The following is a 26,512-nucleotide window of genomic DNA, read 5'->3' on the forward strand; positions in this document are numbered from 1 at the left end:
CAGACAAGGCAGATTATTTTGAGGATTAAGGGGCAAAGGCCTGACTAGCTTTGATGCAAATGTTCCCAAACTGTGCTGGACCTTTAGCATGTAGGAACATGTTTGAAGTGCTGATGATCTGATGAGAGACATTTGCATGTAAATGCACGCAAGTGCCATTACTCTCACTCTGAAGCAGGGATGTGCTAAGCAAAGGCTACTAACCCAGCTACACACCTGCTTTCAAATGCATTTTTTTGGAGCTTTGTGCCCCCTGCCAGGGAAACACATACCTGCCGAGCTGGACTCCATTGAGCACCAGTTAGCATCTTCCTTCCCCTAGAGGCCTTTTTAGCACTGTTGATTTTTTTCATAAATTGCTGTCACACCTCTTTGAATGCCTTTTGGGCGTGTGAAATGTGGGTCATCAAAATTCTCTGGTGAACAGGAATGCATTGGTAGCATAGCATTGCACTGATATGAGGCTGTATGGTGAATTCAGAAGAAAGCTGATTGACCCAGATTTTCTTCTGTTTGGATAACTGAGAAGTAAATATTCTTCAGATGAGCCTGAGCTTTGCATGATTTCCTAAACTTTGTATGGGTTTTTTCTTTGCCTTAATTATTTAGTCAAGGATTCGAGGCTTTCTTTCTTTCTTTCTTTCTTTCTTTCTTTCTTTCTTTCTTTCTTTCTTTCTTTCTTTCTTTCTTTTGCTTTTGACTTTAATGTTCCTTATCCCATTAATTGAAGACAGAAGTGCCTGGCTTGCTCTGGTCCATGGGGTCACGAAGAGTCGGACACGACTAAACTAAACTAAACTAAACTAAACTAAAACTATCCCATTAATTATTATATCACCTGTGCTTGCTTTCTTGCTTAATCATTTTGAAATTAGCCCTTTATGGGGCTAAGTATTTGTGTTCTTTTTCTACCCTTTGCTTTGCAATAATACTAATACTATCCCCCCCATCTCTGTGTCTCACTACAGGCATTAATTGACACTGCATGAGTTATGAGGATTATGCTACCACCTATAACTCTTATTATCTATGTTCACTGAATTTATTTGTTATAAATATAAGCTTTAATTGAATACTATCGGTCTCTACTTTTTACATTTATGACCGCTTGACCCCGATGATCACAGCTTTTTACTTTTCTATATCCATGTATAAAGGATGCTTCCTTGTGTGGCTAAGATTCAAACACAATAAATTTGTTCATCTTTAAAGTGAAAAAAGAGTTGTTATTCGTATTTCATTCTGTGTAGAACCTAATATTGTTTCTTTCCATTAATCTCCTATGTGAAAGCCGTTCAAACTTCATGGTCTTCCTGAAGACCAAAATTTTAAGAAGGAATGGGGGAAATATATAATTTACCTTAAAAACCATTGCAAACAATTAAAATTATGAGTAGGACTGGAATAACACTTGTAGCTTAATGTTGAATTTGGGGTATAATGGAGCTTTAAAAGATTTGAATCTCTATTAGACAGGATGCAGGAAGAAAAGGTTAATATAAGGACCCACAAAGGGGAGGAGGAAAGTTCAGGAGATTCTTCGGAATTCTCTTTCTATGTTGATGGTTTGATAATTGTTTGTAATTTTTTTAAAATCTGAAAAACTAAATAAAATGTAAAAAAGAGAAAGCCCTTCAAACTTCAGCTCATATTCTAATCAAATACAGAAACATATTTTTATTTCTTGCTACGATGTGGCTTCAATGTAAATGCACATGCAGACTTTCTCAGTTCAAGAGTGATTTCTCCGTTAGCTATTTTACTTGAATTTCCCCACAAGCTTGCCTATAATATACAGTGGTATCTTGGTTTGCGAACAGTCTGGTTTGCATACGTTTTGGATTACAAACATGGCAAACCCGGAAGTTCGTGTCCCAGTTTGCGAACTTCTTTTTGGATTACAATCCTTTTTTGGGGGGATTACGAACAAATTTTTTTGGAGGCCCCATTGGTGAAAGCACGCCTTGAGTTACAACCTGTTTTGGCTTACAAACAGACCTCCGGAATCGATTATGGTTGTAAACCAAGGTACCACTGTACTAAGGACTGTAAACAATTAAAGTTCCTTGTGAGGTTTTTTAAATTTTTGGTTGTTCTTTTTTTGCGGGTATATTCCACAACATGTCATTGAAAGATTAAAAGTGCCTTAGTGCTGGATTTATATACAGTACTGGACAATCCATCCATCATTCTGTTCTGCACGGTTGTTCTGTGATGCTCCCTCAATCAGATTGTTGCCATCTCATTGGGGAGGGGGGTGTCACTCTTGCACTATAGTGCAACCAAAGTGGGGCAATCGCTGCTCCCCAAACATTTGTGATAAATTACTGGATTGCATCAGGAGGCTCTGGGACATGGTCCACTTGGAAATGAAGCACAGTGTCCACTCCTAAGGTTTTGCAGGTGCTAACAGTAATGGAAGTGTGATCACCGTATAACCACACTGATATCATAATGAGCACAAATAATCCATGAAAAAGATTTCTGGGGGGGACCAGAGTTTTGATTAATGATTCCTTTCCATATAGACTTGTTCTTCCTTTTTCATTGCCTGCATTCTTAACTTCATTTCCAAAAATAATAATTCTAGATTAAAAATACTATTTGTGAGAGGTGTCATAGCCCTGTTTGTAGCAAGGTGTGTAGTTATGGGTGAGGTTGTAGGGTTTTGTAACCTATCCTTTCTACCCAAAGGTGTCTAAGGAGACTAGCAACGCAAATCCCAATGAGATTATTATATCTAATTACTGGATATAATAATTTCATTGGCTTTTATGTTGCTAGTCACCCTAGGCACCTTTGGTTAATTAAAATGATCATGCCCAACAGCACAACCCAAACTGTGTCTACTCAGAAGTAAGTTTCATTGAATTCATTGGGGGCTTACTCCCAGGTAATTAGAGTAAGGATTGCAGCAGCCTAAAGTTGCAATTGCAGCTCCTTCCAAAGGCATAGATGTATCAAAATGTCTTCAACATCTGCTGGAATTGGTTGATTTTCACTGCACTGTTGCAATTTGCTAAACTATAGCCTTGCTCATCTCAGCATCATTGAGTCGACAGCATTTGGATTTAAGCCCTGTTAAGTCCCGTTGAATCGGAATAATCCAGTTAAGCTAGTTTGTGGTTCGGATTGATAGTAAATCCCCAGTTTATTGACCAATCCATGCTTAAGTCCCAGTGAAATGAATGGAAGGCGCCTATCAGCCATGATTGGGTGGAAAATACTTCACGAGGGACAAAGGAGTCCCATCCTAATGTAGCACAAGCATTGTTGGTTTGGGGTAAAGCCATTATCTTGGTGGTAGAACATCTGCTTTGTACCCAGAATATCCCAGGTTCAGTCCCCAGCAGCCCTTGATAGGGGTAGGGAACACCCCCTGCCTGAAACCATGGACAGCTAGAGCCAGCCAGTGTTTTGTTTTTTTTAAAAAAAATAATTTATTGATTTTTCAAAAATAACAGAAATAAATAAAAAACTAACAAACAAAATAACACAATACGAAAACAAAACAAAACAAATTGACTTCCCTCTAATCCCTTCCCTGGTTCCATTATTTGTCAACATACTGCATGTCCATTGTTATGTCTGTAACATATTTAAATCACCTATTATCCATTAATTGCAAAATTACAAGTACTTTTAAAACCCTGCTAATGTATTAACCTGTTAATAATAATAATAACAAATTATTTATATCCCGCCCTCCCCAGCCAAAGCCGATCTCAGAGCAGCTAACAACAGTAAAAATAGTACAGTTTACATAAAATCACAATCAATTAATTGAAATACATTCTAAAATCAATTCAGAATCAAATTAATGGCAACCATTGGGCTAGAGTTCCAAGAAGATTACAGAAGGAGACAATGCAATAAACACCTTCCATTCTTCCTTAAATTCTTTGTCATCTCTGCCTCTTAATTTCATTGTCAGTTTTGCCATTTCAGCATATTCCATTAATTTAGCTTGCCAATCTTCTTTAGGAGCCAGCCAGTGTTGACAATCATAAGCTATAAAAGCCACTGGTTTGCCTTGATCATGTCTTCCTATAATACCTTGACTGGAACCAAACATTCATCAAGAAGACAGCAAGCTTCCCAGCTGATAAAACCTCTTCATCCCGCTGGAAACCCACAAGCGGAAAACCACTTGTGAGAATGAAATGGGGGGAGAGAGAAGAACCACATACACCCCCCTTGGAGGACAGGGGAGATAGAAGTGGAGCAAAAAAAAAAACAACAAACCTGAGCACATGCTCAGCGCATGAATTGGTATTCCAAAGCTTGCACACTAATCCTTCCAGATGGAAAGTGGTTGAATGAGCTGCTTATAAATGATGCTTAATATAAAGGTGAAGGACCCCTGACCATTAGGTCCAGTTGTGGCTGACTCTGGGGTTGTGGCGCTCATCTCGCTTTATTGGCCAAGGGAGCCGGCATTTGTCTGCAGACAGCTTCCGGGTCATGTGGCCAGCATGACTAAGCCGCTTCTGGCGAACCAGAGCAGCGCACGGAAACACCGTTTTACCTTCCTGCCAGAGCGGTACCTATTTATCTACTTGCACTTTGATGTGCTTTCGAACTGCTAGGTTGGCAGGAGCAGGGACCGAGCAACGGGAGCTCACCCCGTCGCGGGGATTAAACCGCTGACCTTCTGATCAGCAAGCCCAAGAGGCTCAGTGGTTTAACCCATAGCACCACCCGCGTCCCTCCGATTCTTAATATACTGCTATGCAATTCTGCAGACTAAATGTTTGCTTTGGATGCAGAGGAGAGGAAACCGTCACAGGGGGTGAGTGTGGGGGCAGTTTCCACCAATTCTGTTCAGTTATTATGGCATTTTGAGATAATTGTATTTTGAAAATGACTTTTGGTCCATAATTTTTTATGTTTAAGAGAATTTTTGTTTTCCTGTTAGTTAAATTCTGCTTTAAATGTTGTGTTTCTCATCTGACCATTATCTGGAATCTTTTATTTTGATACAGTGGTACCTCAGGCTACATACACTTCAGGTTACAGACTCCGCTAACCCAGAAATAGTGCTTCAGGTTAAAAACTTTGTTTCAGGATGAGAACAGAAATCGTGCTCTGGCGGGGCAGCAGCAGCAGGAGGCCCCATTAGCTAAAGTGGTGCTTCAGGTTAAAAACAGTTTCAGGTTAAGAACGGACCTCCTGAATGAATTAAGTACTTAACCTGAGGTACCACCATATTATGTAATGCTTTATTGGATGTTTTAATTTAGGTCATAAACTGCTTTGAGGTATTTTTCTTCTTCTAAAAAATATAAAGCAGAGTCAAAATTCTATCTACCATCTATCTATCTATTATCTATCTATCTATCATCTATCTATCTATCTATCTATCTATCTATCTATCTATCTATCTATCTATCATCTATCTATTCCTGTTTCTCACCAACCTTGTTGATTGCAGCAGCCTCATTTAGAAGGGAGGCAAGCTTTGTTTTTGTTGCCATTGTTAAAACATAGGGAGCTGGAAACCTTTGCAAATCATCCTAGAGTTCTCCCAGTAGATCCCTGATCTGCCTTCTGACCTTCCCTGATTTAGCATACCAACTGGAGCCCTGCATATCTTAGTGTGTGTCTCCCTTCCTCATCATCTTAACCCTTTATATCCCTGCCAGATCACTTTGGGGGAGTCTCTTTGGGTGATCCCCCATGGCTCAGGTGCACAGGTTGTAACTACTAGAAACTGTGCGTTCAGTGTTGTGGGCCCAGGCCTGTGGAACTTCATCCCACTTGAACCTAGGCAGGCACACTCCTTGATGAACTTCCTATTGCAGCTTGCATTTTAAGTTAGCATTTCGTGTGGCTTTGTGACTAATTTAATTGCTCTTATTCTCTCACTCTTTCTCTCTCAGTGTGTTTGTAGTTTTATATACATTGCTTAGAAATGTTAATGGAGCTAATGAAGTTCTAACAGTGGAGAAGGGTCCATGTGGGTGAATGGAGCCCTGCGCCACCAAACTCAGTCTGCCCTCAGCCAGTGCCCATCTGCCTGTCTTACCAGCCCAAAGAGCGGAGGGTTGCCTTCCTTCTCCTTTGCCTCAGTGTCGCCCTTGTAGACGTCAGCCGGGAGGGGCTCAAAAATAGAAATAGTTGGTTCCACTTGCATTAGTTCCACTTCTTATTAGCTCTGGCTCCCCCTGCTGTTGGCCTCCCTCCTTTACGCCCTACCAGAACCAATGGGCACCAGTCACCACTGATATAACAACACATGATTTATACTAAGTCAGGGGTCAGCAAAGGTTTTCAGCAGGGGGCTAGTCCACTGTCCCTCAGACCTTGTGGGGGGCGGACGGACTATATTTTGGGGGAAAAATGAACTAATTCCTATGCCCCATAAATAACCCAGAGATGCATTTTAAATAAAAGCACACATTCTACTCCAGTGTTTCCCAACCTTTTTTGGGCAAAGGCACACTTGTTTGATGAAAAAAATCTCGAGGCACACCACCATTACAGCCCCGTGACGTCAGCGCGCAGCGTCACGCCGGGAGGGAAGGGCGCCGGGGCGCTGCTGCTGCCGCCGCCGCTCCCGGCAGGCATGGGCCCAGCTGATGCGGCGGCGGCTGTTGTGGTGGTGGCGGCGATAGCGGGCGGAGGAGGGGGCGGCGGCGGGGCCGAGGTGGGCGGCGGCGGCGGGGGAGGCGGCGGCGGGTGGAGCAGGAGGGCGGCCGAGGCCGGTGAGGGAGTAGGGTTGCCCGGGGCTTGAGGAGCCGTCGCCGGGAGTTGCTGCTGCTGTTGTTGCTGCTGCTGCCCGGACATGCCGGCCTCCTGCTCGTCCGCTGTCTCGCGCTCCTCCCTTTTGCGCGCGCTGCCCCACCGCCGCCCCATTGGCCGGGTCCTGTCAGCTGATCCTGTGTTATTTCCTGTGTGTGTGTGTGAGGGGAGAATGGAGAGAGAAACCTCGGCACCACCACCGCGGAGCCGCCCCCGGCTCGACGCGGATCCTCACCGCCGCCGCCCCGCCTCTCGCCGCCCGACTCGCCCGCCTCCCTCCCACGGCACACCAGGCAACGTCTCGCGGCACACTAGTGTGCCGCGGAACACCGGTTGGGAAACACTGTTCTACTCATGTAAAAACACCAGGCAGGCCCCACAAATAGTGCAGAGATGTGTTTTAAATAAAAGGACACATTCTACTCATGTAAAAACGCACTGATTCTCTGACCGTCCGTGGGCTGGATTTAGAAGGGGATTGGGCCGCATCCAGCCCCCGGGGCCTTAGTTTGCCTACCCACTAAGTGGTCTCCCAATCCTCAAATCCATCTGTAGGGACCACCATATTGGAACCTTTCCTAAACTGAAAGAGGAAAGGGATAAGAGAACACATGCAAAAAAAAAGAAGGGGGGGGGGAATAGAGAAAAGACATAAAGGAAGATTTCACAGACAGAGGGAAAGAAATGCCAGAATGTTTAAGCTACCAGCCTGTAGTAAATGACTTGGGCATTATAAAATTGCATTTGATGGCTCTTTCGGACAAGAATATTTGAAGTGCAGTGTTGGAGATTTTATGGAAGTTCTTGCAACTTGCAAGCTGTTATGTTGGCATTCATCTGTCTCAAGAGATAATGGACGTCCAGGGGTGGGCAGCGTGTATGGAGATCCTGGGCTGCCCAGACCCCTCTCTCAGCCTCACTAATGTGGTCCAGAGGAAAGGAAATACATTTAGCACCAGTCTGACCATTTATGATCATTCATACTGGGTTAGCTGGCTAAACCAGGTGAGCATAGCCCAGGGTTGTCATATTCTGAAGAGCAAAAAGGAGCACATGTAGGTGGGCAGAGGGGGGAGGGAGAAAAATAGTTGTAATAGTGTGTGTGAAGTAAAAGATAAAAGGTGTATTGAAATATTTAATAATGGTAATAAAAAATAAAAAATAAAAATGGGTGATAATTAAAAGATGTCAGTGAAAGTATAAGAGATGTCAGAAAAGTAGAGTAGAAAGAGAAGGGGAGATATAATTAAAAGAAGGGGATTCCTCCCCCCTTTCCCTGGAGAAAAGGAAAAAAAAAACCCAGTTTCTTTAATTTTAAGTGGTGGTTGTATTACAGAAATCTAATACACTGGATTGATGCCTGTCTTTATTGAGATTGATGCTAATATTTTATTGTTGCAGCTGCACTGGAGTCTTTGGACAAAGGGCAGAATATCAGTTTTAAAAATAACTAACTGAACCATCCAGGATTTTGCTGCTAAATTCTTCACACTCATTTACAAATAGCATCTTACTCTATTGTCTTGACAGCTATTCAAGTGTTAACGTTGGAAGGTTTCAATCGGCCCTTTGGGCAACTGAAATTCAGGACATTTTCACAAGAGAATGCACAAAGGCAGATAGCTCACCTAAAACACACACACATACAGTGCTCTTTTTCTAAAAAAAAAAATTTAGGGGTACATTTTCCTGTTCATATTGAAATATTGCCCCTCAATGGGGCCAAACTTAGATTCACAAAATGTTAAGGGGTATGCGTACCCCTGCGTCCCCCCCAGAAAAAAGCACTGTACATATATATCTGAAAGTTTTGTCAACTGTTGCTTTTTATGCCATTAGCAGATTAGCCTTTCTAAACTCCTTGAAATCTCTTTATTAGACTCTCCATTTTTGCAGATCACTAAAGTTCCATCTCTCATCAGTTACAGGAAACACAATCTATGGTAGCAGAATCATTTTAAAAAATGGCTTATAGAATTGTGCCATTTATAGTGTAGTGTGTGTGTGAAACTTATACATTTTCCAAGGAAAGATTGATATATTCTAATTCAGGGATGGGGAACCACATTGGGCAAAAGCAGTGTTCGAAATTCCTGTTGTTCTAGGCGCATTTTGGGACAGGGATTTTCATTAGCACGAGCAGTTTCTGAGCACTGAGCGCAGTACTGTGGCGAAGATTTCAGATTAAAACTGCAGTGGAAGGAAAGGAGGACCTTTTCCTGCCTCCCCACTTCCAGCTACTCTCTGAAGACTGAAGAGGAGACCCTCTTAAGAATATGGGGGGGGGGGCAGAGGAAGGACTAGACCATGTGAAAAATGAACATAATATTTTAGTAGAGTTCATTCATTTTCTGCTTTGTTTTCCTGTTCTATATAAAAAAAGTGCGCCCAGACATTCTGTCGTTGCGCCCATAACCTAGGTTTAAGGTGCCATTTACTGTAGCTCTTAGCTTTCATATCTCAGTTTCTAACACTGGGCAAAATATTCCTGCATTGCATAGACCCCCTCATGATCTCTTCCAACTTAACAATTCTATGATCTACTGTCTATGATCCTGTTACCCTCCAGATGCTGACAGACTACACCTCTCACAATTCCCAAGCACTGGCCTGGGTTGATGGGAACTGTAGTCCATAGCATCTGGAGGGCACCAATTTAGAAAAGGCTCTTATGTGTTCTTTGACAACGTGTGATTAGCCCAGGCGCCCATTGGATTGGATAGTTTGTGCAACATTACTAATAATGGGAAACCATTTCCTCCAAAGCTTAGAGCAATTGTAAAGTTTTATTTCTTTATTTTTAAAGTACAGTGAATAATGTGTACAGATTTCCATGAATGTGTATGCAGCCCTTTAAAAAGTAAGAAAGATAGCAGGCTACCCCCTTTCCCACAGCAATACTTTCTCATTCCAATAGTTTTTGAAAATCCACTTCTCTTTGAAGCAAGTGATCTTGCCCTCTCCAACACATTCAGGATTTATATTTTTTTAAAGAAGTGTTTCTACCAGAGTGAAATTGACCAGAACCTGCTGATAATGTCTAATTAATTTCAGAATGCCATTAATTTGTATGGTACTAGGAAAAGCTGCTACAGATAAGACAACAGGAAAACCGATTTAACAAGCATGGCTCTCTCTTTTTCCACTCTATTTGTAGAAGTTTATCAAGATACCAGTGCTGGACTGGTGCTTGTGCTGCAAAAAAGCTTAAGGCAGAAAGTTGTTCTGTCAATTTACAGAAACAACTCATTGGTGCCCTGCATCCGTTGATCTCATTTCTTGTGAACAGTGATGAGATAACAATTGTAGAGCACATTGCATAGACAAGTGATGTGATTTGAAGAGTGACCCACCACTGTATTAATCCCCTAGATCCGGCATAATTTTGCATCTGTCCTTGCATCCAATGCCTTGCTTGGCAGCACAGACATTCACGAACAAAGGCACTGGAACTCAAGGGCCAGAATTGCACAGAGCGCTCCACCTCTCCATGCCAATGCTCTTCATTGGCCGCCTTCCCACCACCACCACACAGAGAGGCTCTGCCAAGTGTTTTCAGTCCTTATGTAACAGGAAATCTCCTCTTCCTCCCAGAAAAGTAATAATAATTAATGGACCTTCCATCTTGGAAAGCTTTGCAAAGCGTGGGCTATTCTACGAGCCCCACTTGTTTTGGAAGCATCACCGATTTCGCGTCTTCACTGGAAAAGTGTGTCTATCTATATGCATAGATATATTTCAGGGGGCAGGTTTTCAGATATCCATGTCAAACTGGGCTTCCTCACCTGCAAAAGAAAAAGAAATTGCTGATGAATTCCAAGTTTTGCATATATTAACTTGATGTTACCTACTGCTTAAGTGTCCAAAGATTTAAGGCACCTAGTTCTGGGCACAATGTGTTCCTTGAGACAGCTGGAAAAAGGAATGACTTCAAAGGTTGGCAGCCTTTAATCCATTTAATATTTTCAGTGTGACTATGAACAAACAAATGGCATTGCCACCTTTGATAAGGATGGTCAGGTGGTAGAAAAAGTTTTCAGTGTTCTTTGCCTGCCAGCGGAGAACAATGTGTTCTCTCAAAAGCTGATATTCATTTGGCTTGAGCAATATTGTGCTATGGGAAAGCAACCTTGCAAGGTACCTTAACCTTTGCATTTCCAGGCAGCTTTACCAGTTCTCATCTCGATGTGCTGGACTACAGCTTCCCTTCATCCCTGACTGTTGGTCCTGCTTGCCTGGGATAATGAGAGTTGTAGTGCAACAATTCCTGGAATGTACCGCATTTGCTACCCCTGCTCTCACACATTTTAACACCTCTATCTCATTTTACTGCACAGTTTGAGACCCACTTGGCTCCCTCAACGCAGTCCACTGGCCACATATTTGGGGCCTTGCTTGATTCCAAAGCCCCCTGGACTAAGTGCTCGCTGGTGGGTTCCTTACACTGATAAGCCCCCTTACCTGACAGTGGTGGCAGCAACAGCACCCTGGAGCACTTGACACCGTTCTACTGTAGGGTACTGTGAACCATTAAAACTGGAGGCTCACAGACATGGCTGCCCAATGTAGAGGGCTCCACTGGAGCTCTGAGAACTTTGCACTTGCCCTTGGATTCCAGGTGCTCACCCAGGCCTGGGTCTCCCTCATTCTCCTATTTTGCAATCCTAGGCAGGCAACAACACACAGGCTTGATGGCGCTCCTGATGGACCACCATAACCGGCTGCTGGGTAAGATCAGTGCAACCTGTGATTAAAACGATGGCACTTTAGGACACAGCAACAGATCACTCACCTGAGCCTGGTTGCTTCTCCTCCTCAGCATGGATGAGATTGGTCTCGGTCCCAAGGATTTCGACAGCTGGGCTTGTAACACCTGGAATGTCTGGAAGGTCACAAGGTGGTGTTTTGGCAACTGGAGAATTCCGACACTCCATTAAAAATTTGCGGTCGTATATAATGCGTGTACCTAGGAAAGAGAGACAACCACAAATCACTGCTTTCATCCCGGGGAGGAGGTAAGAAGGACTTTTTGGTGTGTTCATCACCCAAGTGCTATAGGCTATACTACACTCTTGCATTTCACGGCATCACGTTTGCACACTCTCCTCTCAAGCACCTATTTTGGCCTACCAAGTTCAAAACCATTGCTTATACCAAGTATGGGCATTAATAATATAGTAAAATTTTTTTTATTTATATCCCGTCCTCCCCAGCTGAAGCCAGGCTCAGAGCAGCTAACAACAGTAAAAGTAACACAACACTCTAAAATCAATTCATTTTAAAATCAATTCAAAATCAATTACAGGGAACTGTGGTTAATTTAAAACTGGAAGGAGAGGAGAAGGGGGTGGGGAACCTTTTTCAGAAGGATGGCCACTTTCCCTTCTGGGGGCCTCTGATTCAGAGGTAAAAGTGGGCAGAACAACAAATGTAAAATATACCTTTGTACTTCTACACAAACTCTATTCAAGCCGGCATGGGGCATTATCAGAGTTCTGTCTTCACCCTTTGACAGCTTAGTGGCATTTAACAGAGGGGTCAGTTGCCAATGTGAAGTCATGAGTTGAGTTAAAAAATGAATAAATATATCCAATAAGTTGGCTGATTCATACGGTGCAAATGAGATCTTTCCCCCATCCCTGACACAAATGCAATTAAATGTTTATCTTCTGCCATGTGGCAGAGATGGCAGTTGCTTCCAGAGAGAATTAAAAGGAAGCATATTTATAAAAAGCAGCCAAATCTCAAAACGTGTACTCAGGATTAGATGGAAGAAAGACGACCCCAAATAGTTTTAAAGAACAAAACACACTCTCCAAAAGCCACCGTCAGTCAATGAAATCTTGTTTCTGGATTGACTGTCAATACCTAGCAACAATTGGTGTAAAAATTGTAAGTGTGAGCCTTGAAGAGCCCAATTGGTCACTTTGGTCCTAGCTACACTCCAAATAAGCGAATAAAGGCAAAGACGACAGGCAGGAGTTGAAGCAATTGGATCAGGGGAAACTCAGCGTCTTTTCTTCCTTCTCACTTCTCCATTCAAAAATCACCCCCCCCCCCCACTGAAGCAGCTTTCCCCTTTACTAAAACAATAAAAAAGATCATCAGGGTTTTATTACACACATTTGCATTCAACGTGCCAGAAACGTTCTCAGCCAGAAACCTACTCAGTGGGCTTTAGGCAAACTGCCACCTGCTCCTCTTGTGAACTGCAGGCTGTGAGAGCCAAGAATTTTAGACTATTAAGGGGGTGCAACCCTCCACAAACTGAGGCCTGAGTGTGCTCAGTAGCTATGGAATGTTGACAGTCAGCTGGAGAAGAAAAACAGAGAAGTGGGGTAGAGACTGGCTACCCTGAACATCCCATTTGGGGATAAGGATAAGGAAGTAAGAGAAGCCCTGCTGGATCGGACAAAGGCCCATCTGGTTCCACATCCTGTTCTCAGTGGTCAAATAGATGCCCATGGGAAGCACCACATACGATAGGTGATAGGATATAATGCAATGCTTTGTTGCAAGTTTCACTTGCCAGGAAAATACTGCCGTACTTTGCAGCGCTGTTGCAAGGATTATTGATGTAATGAACATGAAGTGCTCCGAACATTATAAAGCACCATGTGTCTGCTTTAGCCTGCTCAAAGCATAGTGTGTGGGCTAGGTCCTGGGACACCTGGCTTCAAAAGCCAATTCAGCCATGAAGATCAGTGGATCTCAGCCTAGCCTACCTCAGAGGGCTGTTGTGAGCATGAAATGGGAGGGTGAACCTTGTAGTCCATCTGGAAGAAAGGAGGCCTATAAATGTCACTTCTGCAATTCACTGAGCCGAGTGAAACAGACCTCTTCAAACAAAACAGAGGCTCAATGTGTATGTGTGGTGAGGAAAGGCTTTTCGAAACTCAGCATGGAAGAACTGGTGCTAAATAATCTTCCAACACAGTAGCAGTATTTCGAAATCTGGCTAGTATCCGCAGATCACGGGCAGAGTCACCAGTTCAGACTACGCCCCACATTAAACAGCCGTTAATCAAGGTCCTGGAGCCAAGCCTTGTCAGTTATTACAGCTGCCAACCGTTGGAACACTTGCAGAACAACACCAGTTTTCCTAGAAGTGTTGTCAGTGTACCAGTTACCGCAGGGACATTTCATAACGGGTTCACTGGAGGACTCCATCCCTGAGTTTACAATCAAGTCACATATCTAAAGATCTAGTCTGCTAAAGCAAATACGGGACAGGGAGCACAACAGGCTTGTGCCATTATACAAATGGGATTGGCAGAAACCAGAGGCTGTGTTTTGCCATGTCTGAATGTTTTCATTTTTGAAGTGCTCAAGAGACCCCCTCCCACTTAGCCCATTAAGTTTTCAGCTGTTTTCTAGCGCCAAATTCCACAGGGCATACCTGGTGGGATTTTTGACCTTTCCCCTTTGAACAACTGCTGCCACATTGGAACTGTGCTTGAACCCCTCCTCCCCCCAGTGCCAAGTAATTGGGATGTAAGCTCATACATATAGCTCAAGTCAGCCTCATCTTTGCCTAAGCTGTAAAAACTGCTTTGCTGGTGGTTTGCATGTGCTTTTACTAAATAATAAATACTCTGCCAGATAGCGTGTCTCAGGGTTACCAGGCAAGGGTCCATCAAATTTACCTGCTATCCCAGCCTTTCTCAAACTTGGGTCCCCATATGTTGTTGGACTACAACTCCCATCACCAATGACCACTGGTCCTGGTCGCTAGGGATGATGGGAGTTGTAGCCCAACATCTGGGGAAACAAGTTTGAAAGAGGCAGTCTAACAAATTATTTTGGCTGGAGATGCCAGAGATCGAACCAGGGATTTTCTTTATGTAAGGCAAATGCTCAGCAGATCAGCCTTCATTTAACAGAGAATTCTCATTTGTGGTGACTGTTTTTCTGCAAAGTGTACACTGCCCTGAAGGTATATAATGATAAGAGGGAACCCTTTTACATTAATATACAGTTGCATAAGCTTGTATGCACATGCTGGTGTGTGCATTGCAGGGAAGGGCTAATATGCTTTTCTCATTGAACAATTTAATTATGAAACCATGTAATGGAGGTAGTATTTTTTAGTACTTGGAAGTAAGCCCCATTTAACTCAACAGGACTTACTTCTGTGTAATCAAGTACAGGGTTGCCCTTCTAAATCTCCCCCTGCCCCCAATTACTCCCTGGTCATAAAATAACTTAAGAAGAGTTTGGATTTGATATCCCGCTTTATCACTACCCGAAGGAGTCTTGAAGCGGCTAACATTCTCCTTTCCCTTCCTGCCCCACAACAAACACTCTGTGAGATGAGTGGGGCGGAGAGACTTCAAAGAAGTGTGACTGGCCCAAGGTCACCCAGCAGCTGCATGTGGAGGAGCAGGGAAGTGAACCCGGTTCATCAGATTACGAGTCTACCGCTCTTAACCACTACACCACACTGGCTCAAGAGCTTAATAGTCCAGCATCCTGTTTTCACAGTGGCCAACCAAAAGCAGGAGCCCAGTGTAGCAGCACAGTCACCTCACCTGCCATTCCTAGTAACTGGGAGGCAGAGATGGACTGCTTCCAACAACAGAGACAGAACCTAGCCATTGTGGCAGGTAGCAACTGATAGCTTTTATCCTCTGTGAATTTGTCTAATCCACTTTTAGAGGCATCCCACTTTGTGGCCATCACTGTCTCCTGTGGAACTCAACAGTTTAACTCTGTGATGTGTGAAGAAGGTACCCTTTCAATCATAAGTGGTAGCAAACTGGATGTTCTCAGACTTTTAAACAATGGCATATTATCAACACACACACACACACACACACACACACACACACACACACACATTGCATCATCAGTTAAAAATAGGGCTGCAAAATCTAGATACTTAAGCAGCAAGCCAATATTTTGACTTTAAAAAACAAAAAACAACTACATTTAAAATAAACATATTTATAAAAACTGCAGAAAAGCAAACACCATTCTGAGGAATCCGCTCTTGTATGTGAAATACAAGAAGTCTGGTGCATTATATGCACACCTAAAACAAAACTTTTACTTCTTTAAAACTGCTTTCATTTTTATGTGCAAATTTATATAGTTTTAATTGCTCAAATAAACCCCACACATATAATTTACTAGGATTTTTTTACAAAACAGTGTCCAAAAGCCATTCACACAATCTGCTTTGTGACTCTTGTATGTTCCTATGGCATAATGATGCTTGTGTGCCATGATTTAAAGTCAGAAACTCTCACTCTACAACAGGTGTGGGGAATTTGTGGTCCTCTGAATGTTACTGGACTCCAACTCCCATGAGACCCAGCCATCCTCCCTGACCATCGGCCATGGTGGCTGGGTCTCGTGAGAGCTAGAATCCAAGAACGTCTGGAAAATCACAGGCTCCCCATCACTGATTGACAAGAACGGTGCACCATGGGCTTTCACAACCTGGTGCCCCCCAGATGTCCCAGACGACAACTCACTAGGTGCTGGAGGGCTCCAGATTGGAAAAGCTGATCTACGACATCTCGACCTGACCCAATGGCCTTCTTCAACACAGCAAGCACTGGGGGCCTATTTCCATTAGCACTGTGTGGTGGCAGTGGGGAAAACACTTGTCCACTTCAATGCCCCTCTTTGCTACTTCAGCCCAAGAACAGGCAGTTATGCACAGCCATCACCATGCCCAGTTTTTAGCCTTTCACTCTGTATGCTGTTTTTCAAGCATTTGTGACCGATTGCCAAAAGCTGAACGTGCCCTTTCCCAGAGACCACCATGTGCTGAGATTCTGCTCTAAGGAGGCACGTCATTCAGTTACCACTTATGCAGCAACACCTTCGATGCTGGCAAGCCTCTCAACAGCAATCCGAGACAGTTAAAAACAAGCCACGAATAGGACCGTCGGCCACTTACTTGTTGCCGAGCAGCAATAAGATTTATTTTGGACTTTTGATGGGCCAAGGCCTGTTGATGTGCAACACATCTGCAGAGCTGGGGGGTCACAGAGGTAACTAAAGCCATGGAATCTAAAAGCTGCATTGGCAGGACATTGCTACAGCATTAGTTTACACCAGGCATGTTCAAAGTCCGTTTCGGGGGCCTAATCCGGCCCGCTGGTCGGTGTAATCTGGCCCCTGTGGCAGTTAATTTCCTGGGGTAAAATCCTAAAAAAACTTGAACAGCTTCAACCCTAAAAAAAGGACAACGACTTTGGTTGGCCCTTCAAAACTGGCGCTCTTTGAAAAACGTTTGGACACTTTACACAAACCAGAATTCAACGTGCTCCCTGACATATCAAGGGAGTCACGTATTTAGGTCAGCTTCTTGTTCTCACTTCCCCATACTGAGCTCTGCCGCAATCGACAAACAACAGTTTTGATCAGGTCAGCTGTTCTGTTTGTCCCTCTCAGTTCTCTCTCTCTCTCCTCCACTCTCTATAAGCCTCGGTTAGAAAGTCAAAGGTCAGTGCTGTTGACACCAGTGTGACTAAACCCCTTTCTCTGTCCAGGTTACAATTTAGAGGAGTGAGAGAAGTGTTGGTCAAGGTGACATTTCTGGACTTGGCTGAAGACTTGCAAGCAACTCAACAGATGCACTATGGCCAGCTACACTCCACTTCCCAATTTATAGTTGCAGTTCCCCTACACAATAATGGGGTGGTGTGGAAGAAAGGGCTGTTGCTAGACTCCCATCGTCCCTGACCAGTGACCATGCTACAGTGGTACCTCGGGTTAGATGCTTCAGGTTACAGATGCTTCAGGTTACAGACTCCGCTAACCCAGAAATAGTACCTCGGGTTAAGTACTTTGCTTCAGGATGAGAACAGAAATCACACGGTGAGCTTTAGAGAGCTTTCTAAACTTTTCATGCTGGCATGCATCATTTCGCAACATGGTAATTCACTTTTATTAGCAAACCAGAGGTTAAACTAACCCCTTTCCAGCCCCAGGAGTGTTTGCGCGACACACCAGCATGTTGTGACACACACAGTTTGGAAAGCTCTGCAGTAGACCATCACCTCTCCTCTCCTTCCCAGCAAAGCTTTCAGGTGAATTCTGCCTTTCCCGCGCTTACTCCCCAACAGCACAGCTAAGAAAGGAAACAAGCAGCATTCACATAAACACACACTTTTAGATTTAACGGTTTCTGGCCTTATTCTAGGAAGGGTCCAGGTGCTGGTTTGGTGGGTTTAGATGTAATGGCAGACTGCCATTTGCCACCAAGTCGAAAGCAAAGCATGCAAAGGGAATAGGGAGAAAAGTGTGTAATCTATCCCAGGGTTTCCCCACCCAATGCCAAGCCATGCCTTGGCACAAGATTTTGAGAACCTCAATTTTAGAACCAGAGCTTGCATGTAGGTTTGATTGTATGCCTAGTTCCTATTCCTTGAGGATAACAACTGCAAACCTTCCTCCAAGAAGCAACTGCAGACAATTCATTGTATTGCATTATTTAAATTTTTTAATTTTATTTTTATTTTACAAGGTTATTGTACTTCACAAGATCTTAACCAATTACACTATTTGTAAGAATGGATTCCAAATATCATTCAATTTGTCCATGGCAAGTTTGCATTTATATGCAAATTGTTCATACGTTGCGAGTTTGTATAAGTCTTCAATCCAATCGTAGAAGGGAGACGCATTTTTATTTTTCCAATTCATCAGTATCAGTCTTTTTGCTGTGGTAAGGGCACGTACCGTACTGTATTATTTTAATTTAATACCAGCTCTTTACCCTCAGATCCCAGGACGAGTTACAACAATTTAAAATACAACAATAAACACAGTTTAAAAAAACTTATAATTGCAAAAGCTACTAGGGCCAAGCAAGAGACTACTAGGGTAACTCATCTCATTTCATAGTACATATTATTCAGCAAAACTCATTTTACCCTGTCGTCAGCGCCTCAGATCAGTAGCCAGCTGCCAAACTAAATCTTCACACAAGATGGCAAAGCTCAGTTTGTATGCAAAACTAAGCACGAATGAGCAAGTGTTGTGGCTATACAGAGCAAAAATTGCAGCCGCTCCTCCTCTCATCCTGCTGCTGCTGTGCTGCCTGGAGCAAAACGATGGCTTGGCTTAGCATTATGTGCAAACTCAGGCTCATGGTGTGTTTTCCACAAATAAACCATGTGCAGTTAGCGAAGAACAATTATTGGCTGCAGCTCATGGTTAGTTTGGAGAAAGGCAAAATACAAGTCCAGGTTCACATGCAATGTTAAGTCAAACCATGGCTTAGCACTGCTGTTTGTGGCAAATTAGGATGTAGAACACTTTGAAGTACCGTGGTACCTCTGGTTATGAACTTAATTCGTTCTGGAGGTCGGTTCTTAACCTTTCGCTAATGGGGCCTCCCGCTGCCATCGCGCCACTGGCGTGCGACTTCTGCTCGCATCCTGGAGCAAAGTTCGCTACCAGGAGACCTACTTCCAGATTAGCGGAGCTCGTTACCCGAAGCGTTCGTAAGGAGGACGGTACGTAACCTGAGGTTCCACTGTAGCCAGAAGAGCAGTTTTGACTTTGCTGGATGTGCCACAAACATTTACAGTTGTACCTTGGACCCCGAACGCCCTGGAACTCGGATGTTTTGGCTTCCAAACGTACCAAACCTGGAAGTGACTGTTCCGGTTTGTGAACGTTCTTTTGGAACCCGAATGTCCGACCGGGCTTCCATGACTTCGGTTTTCAAACATTTGGGAAGCTGAACGGACTTCTGGAATGTATCCTGTTTGACTTCCAAGGTACGATTGCATTGCCTTCCGCCTCCAGGCTTCTAAATAACCATAGACCTGGTCACCTGAAGGGAATAAGAATCACGTCCAGGCAACCAAGATGGATAGCCTTTGTATATGGCAATTTCCAAAGTGCTTTCCATGATGGAATCCACAGTGCATGAAGCAACTGAGTTTCTCATAAACAGAAGACAGCATTGTCGCCGTCTGCTGAAATACAGCTTAGCTGCTAATGATGCAAGCCTCCGCACAATTGTTACAGAGCGAGTGCCATTGAACTTACTGTGCTAGACAAATATGGGAAGGATTACACTACAAGAAAATGACAGATCTGTGCAGAGAGGCTGCAGAGTTATTAACTTTAAAGACTAGTTAAATTCAAGCCTTAAATACTTAAGTCAAAAATGAAACAATTGTGCATTTAGTCTCAAATAATAATAATCCGCATAGCACTGATTAAATCAAGAGCATACTTCATGACCTCACTGGGCATCTTATCTAACCTGACACTATAAAAGATAGACAAAAATAATTTGGTACTATCGTGAAGTATCTGCCACTTAACAGCAGCCATTCTATCAGGCTGCAGAGCAGAGGGAGAGAAAGGAAGCAGAACTATCACATATGGTCTTTGGAGACACCAGCCTTTGGCTCTCCCTCAACTCTTACCTTGCAGCAGGTGTACCAGCAGGTACCTGAATTGTTTCAATGGCAACTAATTGTTCTAAGAACCCTCCAACTTTAAAAACTAGTGCCTGAGTTTACTTTCTTCTCTTCCCTCCCCCCCCCAATTCCTTCTGCCTTTTTGTTGTGTTTTTTAGACTGCAAACACAAGGGCAGAGACTGTCCTTTTTTTTATTGACCCATAAGCCACTCTGTGAGGATTTTCTGCAGAAAAACAGGGTAAAAAGGCTTTAAATAAAGTAAAATTATAGTGGTGCAGTAAAATATTCTAGGTTCTAGGACTTCTGACTCTGAGCAGAGAACCCAAGGCTCTCATTTCAGGTTTCTACTAATTAGCAGACAGCAATAACTTTTTAAGTATGTTTAATTCCCAGCTGACAAACTCCAGAAGAATAGCTATGCATTTTGTAGCACCTAAAACAGGCACCCCCAAACTCAGCCCTCCATGTGTTTTGGGACTACAACTCCCATCATCACCCCTAGCTAACAGGACCAGTGGTCAGGGATGATGGGAATTGTAGTTCCAAAACATCTGGAGGGCCGAGTTTGGGGATGCCTGACCTAAATAGTAACAGATGCACAAGGTCATTATGGCATAAGATTATGTCCAATACAGCCCACTTAGTCAGATGCATGAAGCATCACTTGCTCTGAATTTGCATATATTTGAATTTTGCATAGAAATGTCATGAACTGTACCTGTATCTTATATTTTTTGACCCCGTGCTTACTATTTCCCCCCTCTATGCCTAAGAGGCGTGTACAAATACCTAGCCCAGGGGTCTGCAACCCGCGGCTCCAGAGCCGCATGTGGCTCTTTTACATCTTTGCCGCGGCTCCGGGGCGGATACTAGCGAGGGGAGGAGGCGTATTGTGCGCCCTGACACTCCTCACTGTGGCGGGCGCTGTACTGGCTGTGACGTCGCATGGGGGCGGTGCGTGCGTTAGTCACGCACCGTCCCGACGTCACCTTCCTGCCCGCTGTCAGATTGCAGCTCCGGAGATATATTTGTTTTAAATGTCACAATGGTTTTGCGGCTCCCAGTTGTTGTTTTTTCTTTGGAAACTGGTCCAAGTGGCTCTTTTTGTCTTAAGGGTTGCAGACCCCTGACCTAGCCTGCCAACCAAGGGGTAATAGTTCGTGCCTCTGACAACGTGGTCTCTACTATGCCACAACAATGTGGTTTCTGGTCCACAACAACCTTTCAATCTAGAGCAACAAGACTGTTTAAACACAGTTCCAACAAGTTAAACACTGTAAGCAATGCTAACACCCAGAAAGTTTATGCACAGTCTGGAGCCTTCCATGAATCGTCACAGAAGCTTTTACACTGCTCACTAAGCAAACCACTTCTGTTCTTTGCAAGATACCTGCTCCATTATATTTGTGCGTTGCTACACGCTACAAAGCAGCTAATGTTATGAAGCAGTCTGGGTGGCTGCCAAGGAATCATGCTTCACACAAAAACAAACAAAACCAGGCATGCCTCTTCCACGCCCCATGTCCCTGGTGCGCGGATTCAGCTTGCTGATTCTTGCAAGGCCACGGCACCTGTGCATATCTCACACCAATCCTTGACCTGTGTGCTTAGCAGGTGTGGGGCTACCAAAGTTGGGTGTACCATACTGTATTTTCTCAGGCATTGCTTCCTGCCAAGTTTTGCATAAAAGAGCTAAAGCAGGGATATGGAATATGTGGTTGTCCATGTTGGCCTACAACTCCCATAATTCCTGTCTGTTGGCCCCTCTGGCTAGGACTGATGGGAGCTGGGGTCCAACAACATCTTGAGAGCCACAAGTTCTCTATGAGCTATAGCAGGGTTTCCCAAATTTGGGTCTTCAGCTGTTTTTGGACTGCAATGCCCACCATCTCTAGCTAGAGCAGGAGCAATGGTTAGGGATGATGGGAATTGTAGTCCAAAAAACTGCTGGGGACCCAAGTTTGGGAAACCCTGAACTACAGGGATGCAGGAAGCTTCACCAGTTGATCACATTTTCAGGTGCACAAGGCTATTCTAGCTACTTTACCCTATGGTCTTCAACTACTCATATCAACAGCAAGACTTTCAGACAGAAAAGGACATGCCCAAAGAATTAAATTTTGCCTTTGCATGTCTGCCACACAGTTTAACTCGGTTCAAACAATCTATAAAAAAAGCAGCAATTGCTTTTAGTTGACAACAGCGTACAGATTTTAAAGCCTGGCAACATTTCTGCATGGGGAACCAGAGAAATTTGCAAACAGATGGATATTAGTCAAATAAAAGAAATTACTAGCATTCCTCAGCACAGCTCGTTCTCTTGGACTGATATAACAATAAAGCTACTGAACAGTTTTTATTCAAAAACAACCCATTAGAATTACTACATCGGCGCTTATAACAGAATGTTCTCCACACTGGAAGGATCTCTGTATTTTTTACTTCCAGTAATTTATGAACAGGTATTGCTGTGGACATTTGCTCAGCAATGTTAATAAATTGGAAGGGGCAATGGACTGAAGGCTGCTCATTATCTTTTATTCTTATCATTCTGGGGAGGTTTCGGCAGCCTTTGATTAAACCATTGTACACAGATAAACTCTGGAAAAAGTTATACACATGACAGCTTAGAGGACTATGGCCGTCCTTTATGTAGGCAAACATAATTTGCTGTTCACAATTTTGTATGCTGTTTTATAAACTGGAATTTAAGTCCTCTGCACTGTGCTAGGCGACTTAAGGCTAGCGTTCTAACCACGTCTACTCAGAAGTAAGTCCCATTGAATTCCACAGGTATTCCATGGTATTAGGATTGCAGCCTAAGCAAACAAATACACTTGAGCCTCCAGGACTCCTCTCCGCTAATGCCAATATAATCATTTAATATCAACTGTCTCATGCCTGACAGAAAGCAATAGCTTTTTTTCTGACAGACCCGTATACATAATTCTACAAATCATGCCCTGCTCAGCCATCACCCAACTCCATAAAGTCACATTCTTTTCAAGAGATTTACTACTGTCTGACATAACAGTAAACACAGAGAAGGCAGAAACAGTCTTTAACCGAATCATAGTGCTGGTTCAAAAAAGTGCTGCCTCAGCTGTTCCATCCTTATTATTTCGAGATGTAGCTCTTCTACTTTCAGTGAATGGTCTTGAGCAATCCCCCTATATGCAACACAATGCCAAATTATGTGCCCTATGTTCAAGCATTTTCACCGCTGCCTTAAGTCATTCCAAGTTAAATTCCGCACCTAAGTGCATTTCCTAGCATCTAAGAAATTCATTACTTTGTTCTCAACATCAGGGGTGGCAAAAAGCCTAATAATCTGCATGGAGTGCTGCATGACCCTTGTAAATTGAGAGTCGCCTGAACTATGCACACGATCTCTAGCCCAAATACTTCCAAAGAACAAATATGCTCCACTCTCGCATTCTCCGGCAGTCCCTTCCCACTCCCCAACCTCGGGGTATCCATTCTCTGCCCCTAAAAACAAAGCCTCTTTGAAGGCATGCAGCAACCAGGCTTAATCTGCACCGTTTGCAATCAGTTGTTTTGGTTTCAGCCATTTGTGCAGTTTCCTGCACTGAAGCCAAGGACAGAAAGCTTTTAAACCAAAGACTTGTTTCACAGCATAAAGACAAAACATTTCTCCACACAATGAAGATCATTTCTGACGTTTTAGGCTTGCTCTCTTGTGTTAGGTAATTAGTTCCACTACCTCAAATTAACAGAATTATACACTATCTTCCCCTGCCCACCTTCCAAACTCAATATTTATTCCTAAGCACTCAGGGCAGCAAAGGAGCACCTAATTGGTTAGTATCATTCTAAAACAGGCAGTATCATGACTCAAGCCTGACCATAACTACTGTCCCCTACCCCAAAATCCCCATACCCCAGGATCCTCCATTTAATGTTGGCACTAAGTGTCAGTTCATCGTTTCAGGGAATGGTTGATTTCAAATAGGCAACTGCCACGTGTGTGTAATCTTAGCAAAAGGACACCAGCATATTCAATCATTTCTCCCCACGTAAGGAACAGTTTGGCCCTTAGTGCTGTGGTTAAGGCAGCACTCTGAATTTCAGGACTTTTACATCCTCTGGCTCCCTATACTCAGTGGCCAATCTGTTAACTGAGAATCACACTTCATGCATCTAAGTGACCAAGGAAATATTGCCTCCCTCTTTCTCTCCCCCCCCCCACTTGAATAGTACTTAAGTGTTATTAAAAAGAGGGGGATGAACCAGGTCTGGCTCAAGTTCACCTTCATATTATCCACACCTATTCTCCAGTTCTTTCCCAGGAACAGACCCTGCCCCTCTGAGGATGCCCTGGGGACCACAGTGCTTACTGCAAAAAGGATGTGGAGTGGCAGGGGAGCCTCGGCCCCCAATCCTTTCCCACCACCCCATTTCCCTCAAGAGCTCACACTGGTAAGGGATGCTCAGAGGCGCTCTTGCTTCCCTCTGATCAAGCCGCCTGCTTACCCGCCCGCAGCTGTCACTCTGCGCATGTTTAGAGGCACTACTAGAGCTTGGTCTGAAGGGGGACCGCCACACCGAGCCCTCCCTGGGAACGGGACTCTGCACATGCCCAGAGGCACTCCACAGCTGCTTCCCACTGGAAGTGAGGGGGTGGGCGGAGGGGAGTCCCAAGAGCCAACGCCCGCCGGGGGGGGCTGCTCAGGGGCGCTCTGCACATGCTCAGGGGCGCTCTCTCCCTCCCTCCCCTCGGCCGCTCACCGCCCGGCGTGGTCCCGAAGAGGGTTCCTCCGGGCGTGGTGCTGTAGTCGCCGGGAGGCAGCGCGGCTCCGTCGGGCAGGATCAGCCGCTTGGCGGGGCCGGGGATATCCCTGCCCAGCGTCGGCCCCTGAGGCGGGTGAGGGCGGCAGCAGCTGGCGGCGGACATGGCGGAGGCGCTCGCGGACCAGAAGACGCGCGACCAGGCGCTCGCTCTCCCTCTCTGTCCCAGCGCCCCACGGCCACGCCCACTTGGATTACGGCGCCGCGCAAAGCACGGCGGGAAGCGTAGTCCTCAGGGGCGGAGGGACGCAGGGAGCGGCCGCCGGCCCCCGCCCCTTTGCCCTACGTCACGGCGGGGAGCGTAGTCCTCAGGGAGGGAAAGAAACTGGGAGAGGCCTCTGGTCCCGCCCCTTGGTTTACGGCGCCGCGCAAAGCACGGCGGGAAGCGTAGTCCTCCAGGGAGGGAAGGGCGCTGGGAGCGCCTTTTCCCACCTAGCACGCTGTCGTTTGCACCAGAATGGTCTCAAACTGGCATAGACTCAGGACTCGCCTCTGGCTTCCAGCGTGCAACTTTTTAAAAATTATTATTATTATTATTCAAATTGTTTAATTAATTTTCCAAAAAAAATTAAAATAAATAAACAAACATACATACATACATACATACATACATACCTCCTGTTTATAATTAAACCAATCTTGGTAACATTGTTAAGTGACTTCCTCAAATCCCCCTGGTTGAATTTCATTATATATCATTTTAACAGTTTTCCAAAATCGATCTACTCAAAGAAAAATTACAGTATCTTGATCACTTAATATCTTTCATTCCTTCTAGTCTGTCTTTAAACATCTTAATTCCTACCCTTACATATTTAAATCCTAAGACTATCTCGTATTTGCAAGCTTTTCCATGTAGCTTATCTTAAAGTATTTCGCTAAATAGTCTTTAAACTTTATCCATTCTTCCTGGTACTCCTCCTTCTGGTCGCGGACTCTTCCAGTCAGGTTGGCTAGCTCTGAAAAGTCCATCATCTTCATCTGCCAGTCTTCCACTGTTGGTACTTCTTGTGTTTTGCGATTCTTTGCTAACAAAATTCTTGCTGCAGTTGTGGCATACAAAAATAATTTAACATCTTCTTCTTCTTCTTAGGGGACGCGGGTGGCGCTGTGGGTAAAACCTCAGTGCCTAGGACTTGCTGATCGTAAGGTCAGCGGTTCGAATCCCCGCGGCGGGGTGAGCTCCCGTCGTTCGGTCCCAGCGCCTGCCAACCTAGCAGTTCGAAAGCACCCCTAAGTACAAGTAGATAAATAGGTACCGCTTTATAGCGGGAAGGTAAACGGCGTTTCCGTGTGCTGCGCTGGTGCTGGCTCGCCAGAGCAGCTTCGTCATGCTGGCCACGTGACCCGGAAGTGTCTTTGGACAGCGCCGGCTCCCGGCCTCTTGAGCAAGATGAGCGCGCAACCCTAGAGTCGGTCACGACTGGCCCGTATGGGCAGGGGTACCTTTACCTTTACCTTTACCTTTTTCTTATTAATTGAATTTCTATACCGCCTCTCATCCGAAGGTGCTAATGCAGAAAGAACAATGTGGGAGGCAGCAGTTACGTGTTTCCAGAC

General features: G+C 44.4%; 1 protein-coding gene across 1 annotated transcript; it reads right to left on the reverse strand.

Moving 5' to 3' along the window:
• Positions 1-9,513: 9,513 nt before the first annotated feature.
• EIF4EBP1 (eukaryotic translation initiation factor 4E binding protein 1) lies at positions 9,514-25,126 on the reverse strand. The gene is made up of 3 exons (XM_028708762.2): positions 24,893-25,126; positions 11,537-11,710; positions 9,514-10,529 (listed from the first exon to the last, which is right to left on the reverse strand). The coding sequence occupies exons 1-3, from the start codon at positions 25,056-25,058 to the stop codon at positions 10,498-10,500; spliced, it is 372 nt and encodes a 123-aa protein (XP_028564595.2). The 5' UTR covers positions 25,059-25,126; the 3' UTR covers positions 9,514-10,497.
• Between the last annotated feature and the right edge of the window lie 1,386 nt (positions 25,127-26,512).

Source organism: Podarcis muralis, chromosome 15 (assembly GCF_964188315.1).
Source record: "Podarcis muralis chromosome 15, rPodMur119.hap1.1, whole genome shotgun sequence".
Lineage (NCBI taxonomy): Eukaryota > Metazoa > Chordata > Lepidosauria > Squamata > Lacertidae > Podarcis > Podarcis muralis.

Coding starts and splice junctions, on each gene's coding strand:
- EIF4EBP1 (XM_028708762.2), bottom strand. CDS start 25,058: ATGTCCGCCGCCAGCTGCTGCCGCCCTCACCCGCCTCAGGGGCCGACG. Junction 11,711..24,892: donor CTTCGGGACCACGCCGGGCG/GTGAGCGGCCGA, acceptor TCTCTTTCCTAG/GTACACGCATTATATACGAC. Junction 10,530..11,536: donor GGAGAAGCAACCAGGCTCAG/GTGAGTGATCTG, acceptor TTTCTTTTGCAG/GTGAGGAAGCCCAGTTTGAC.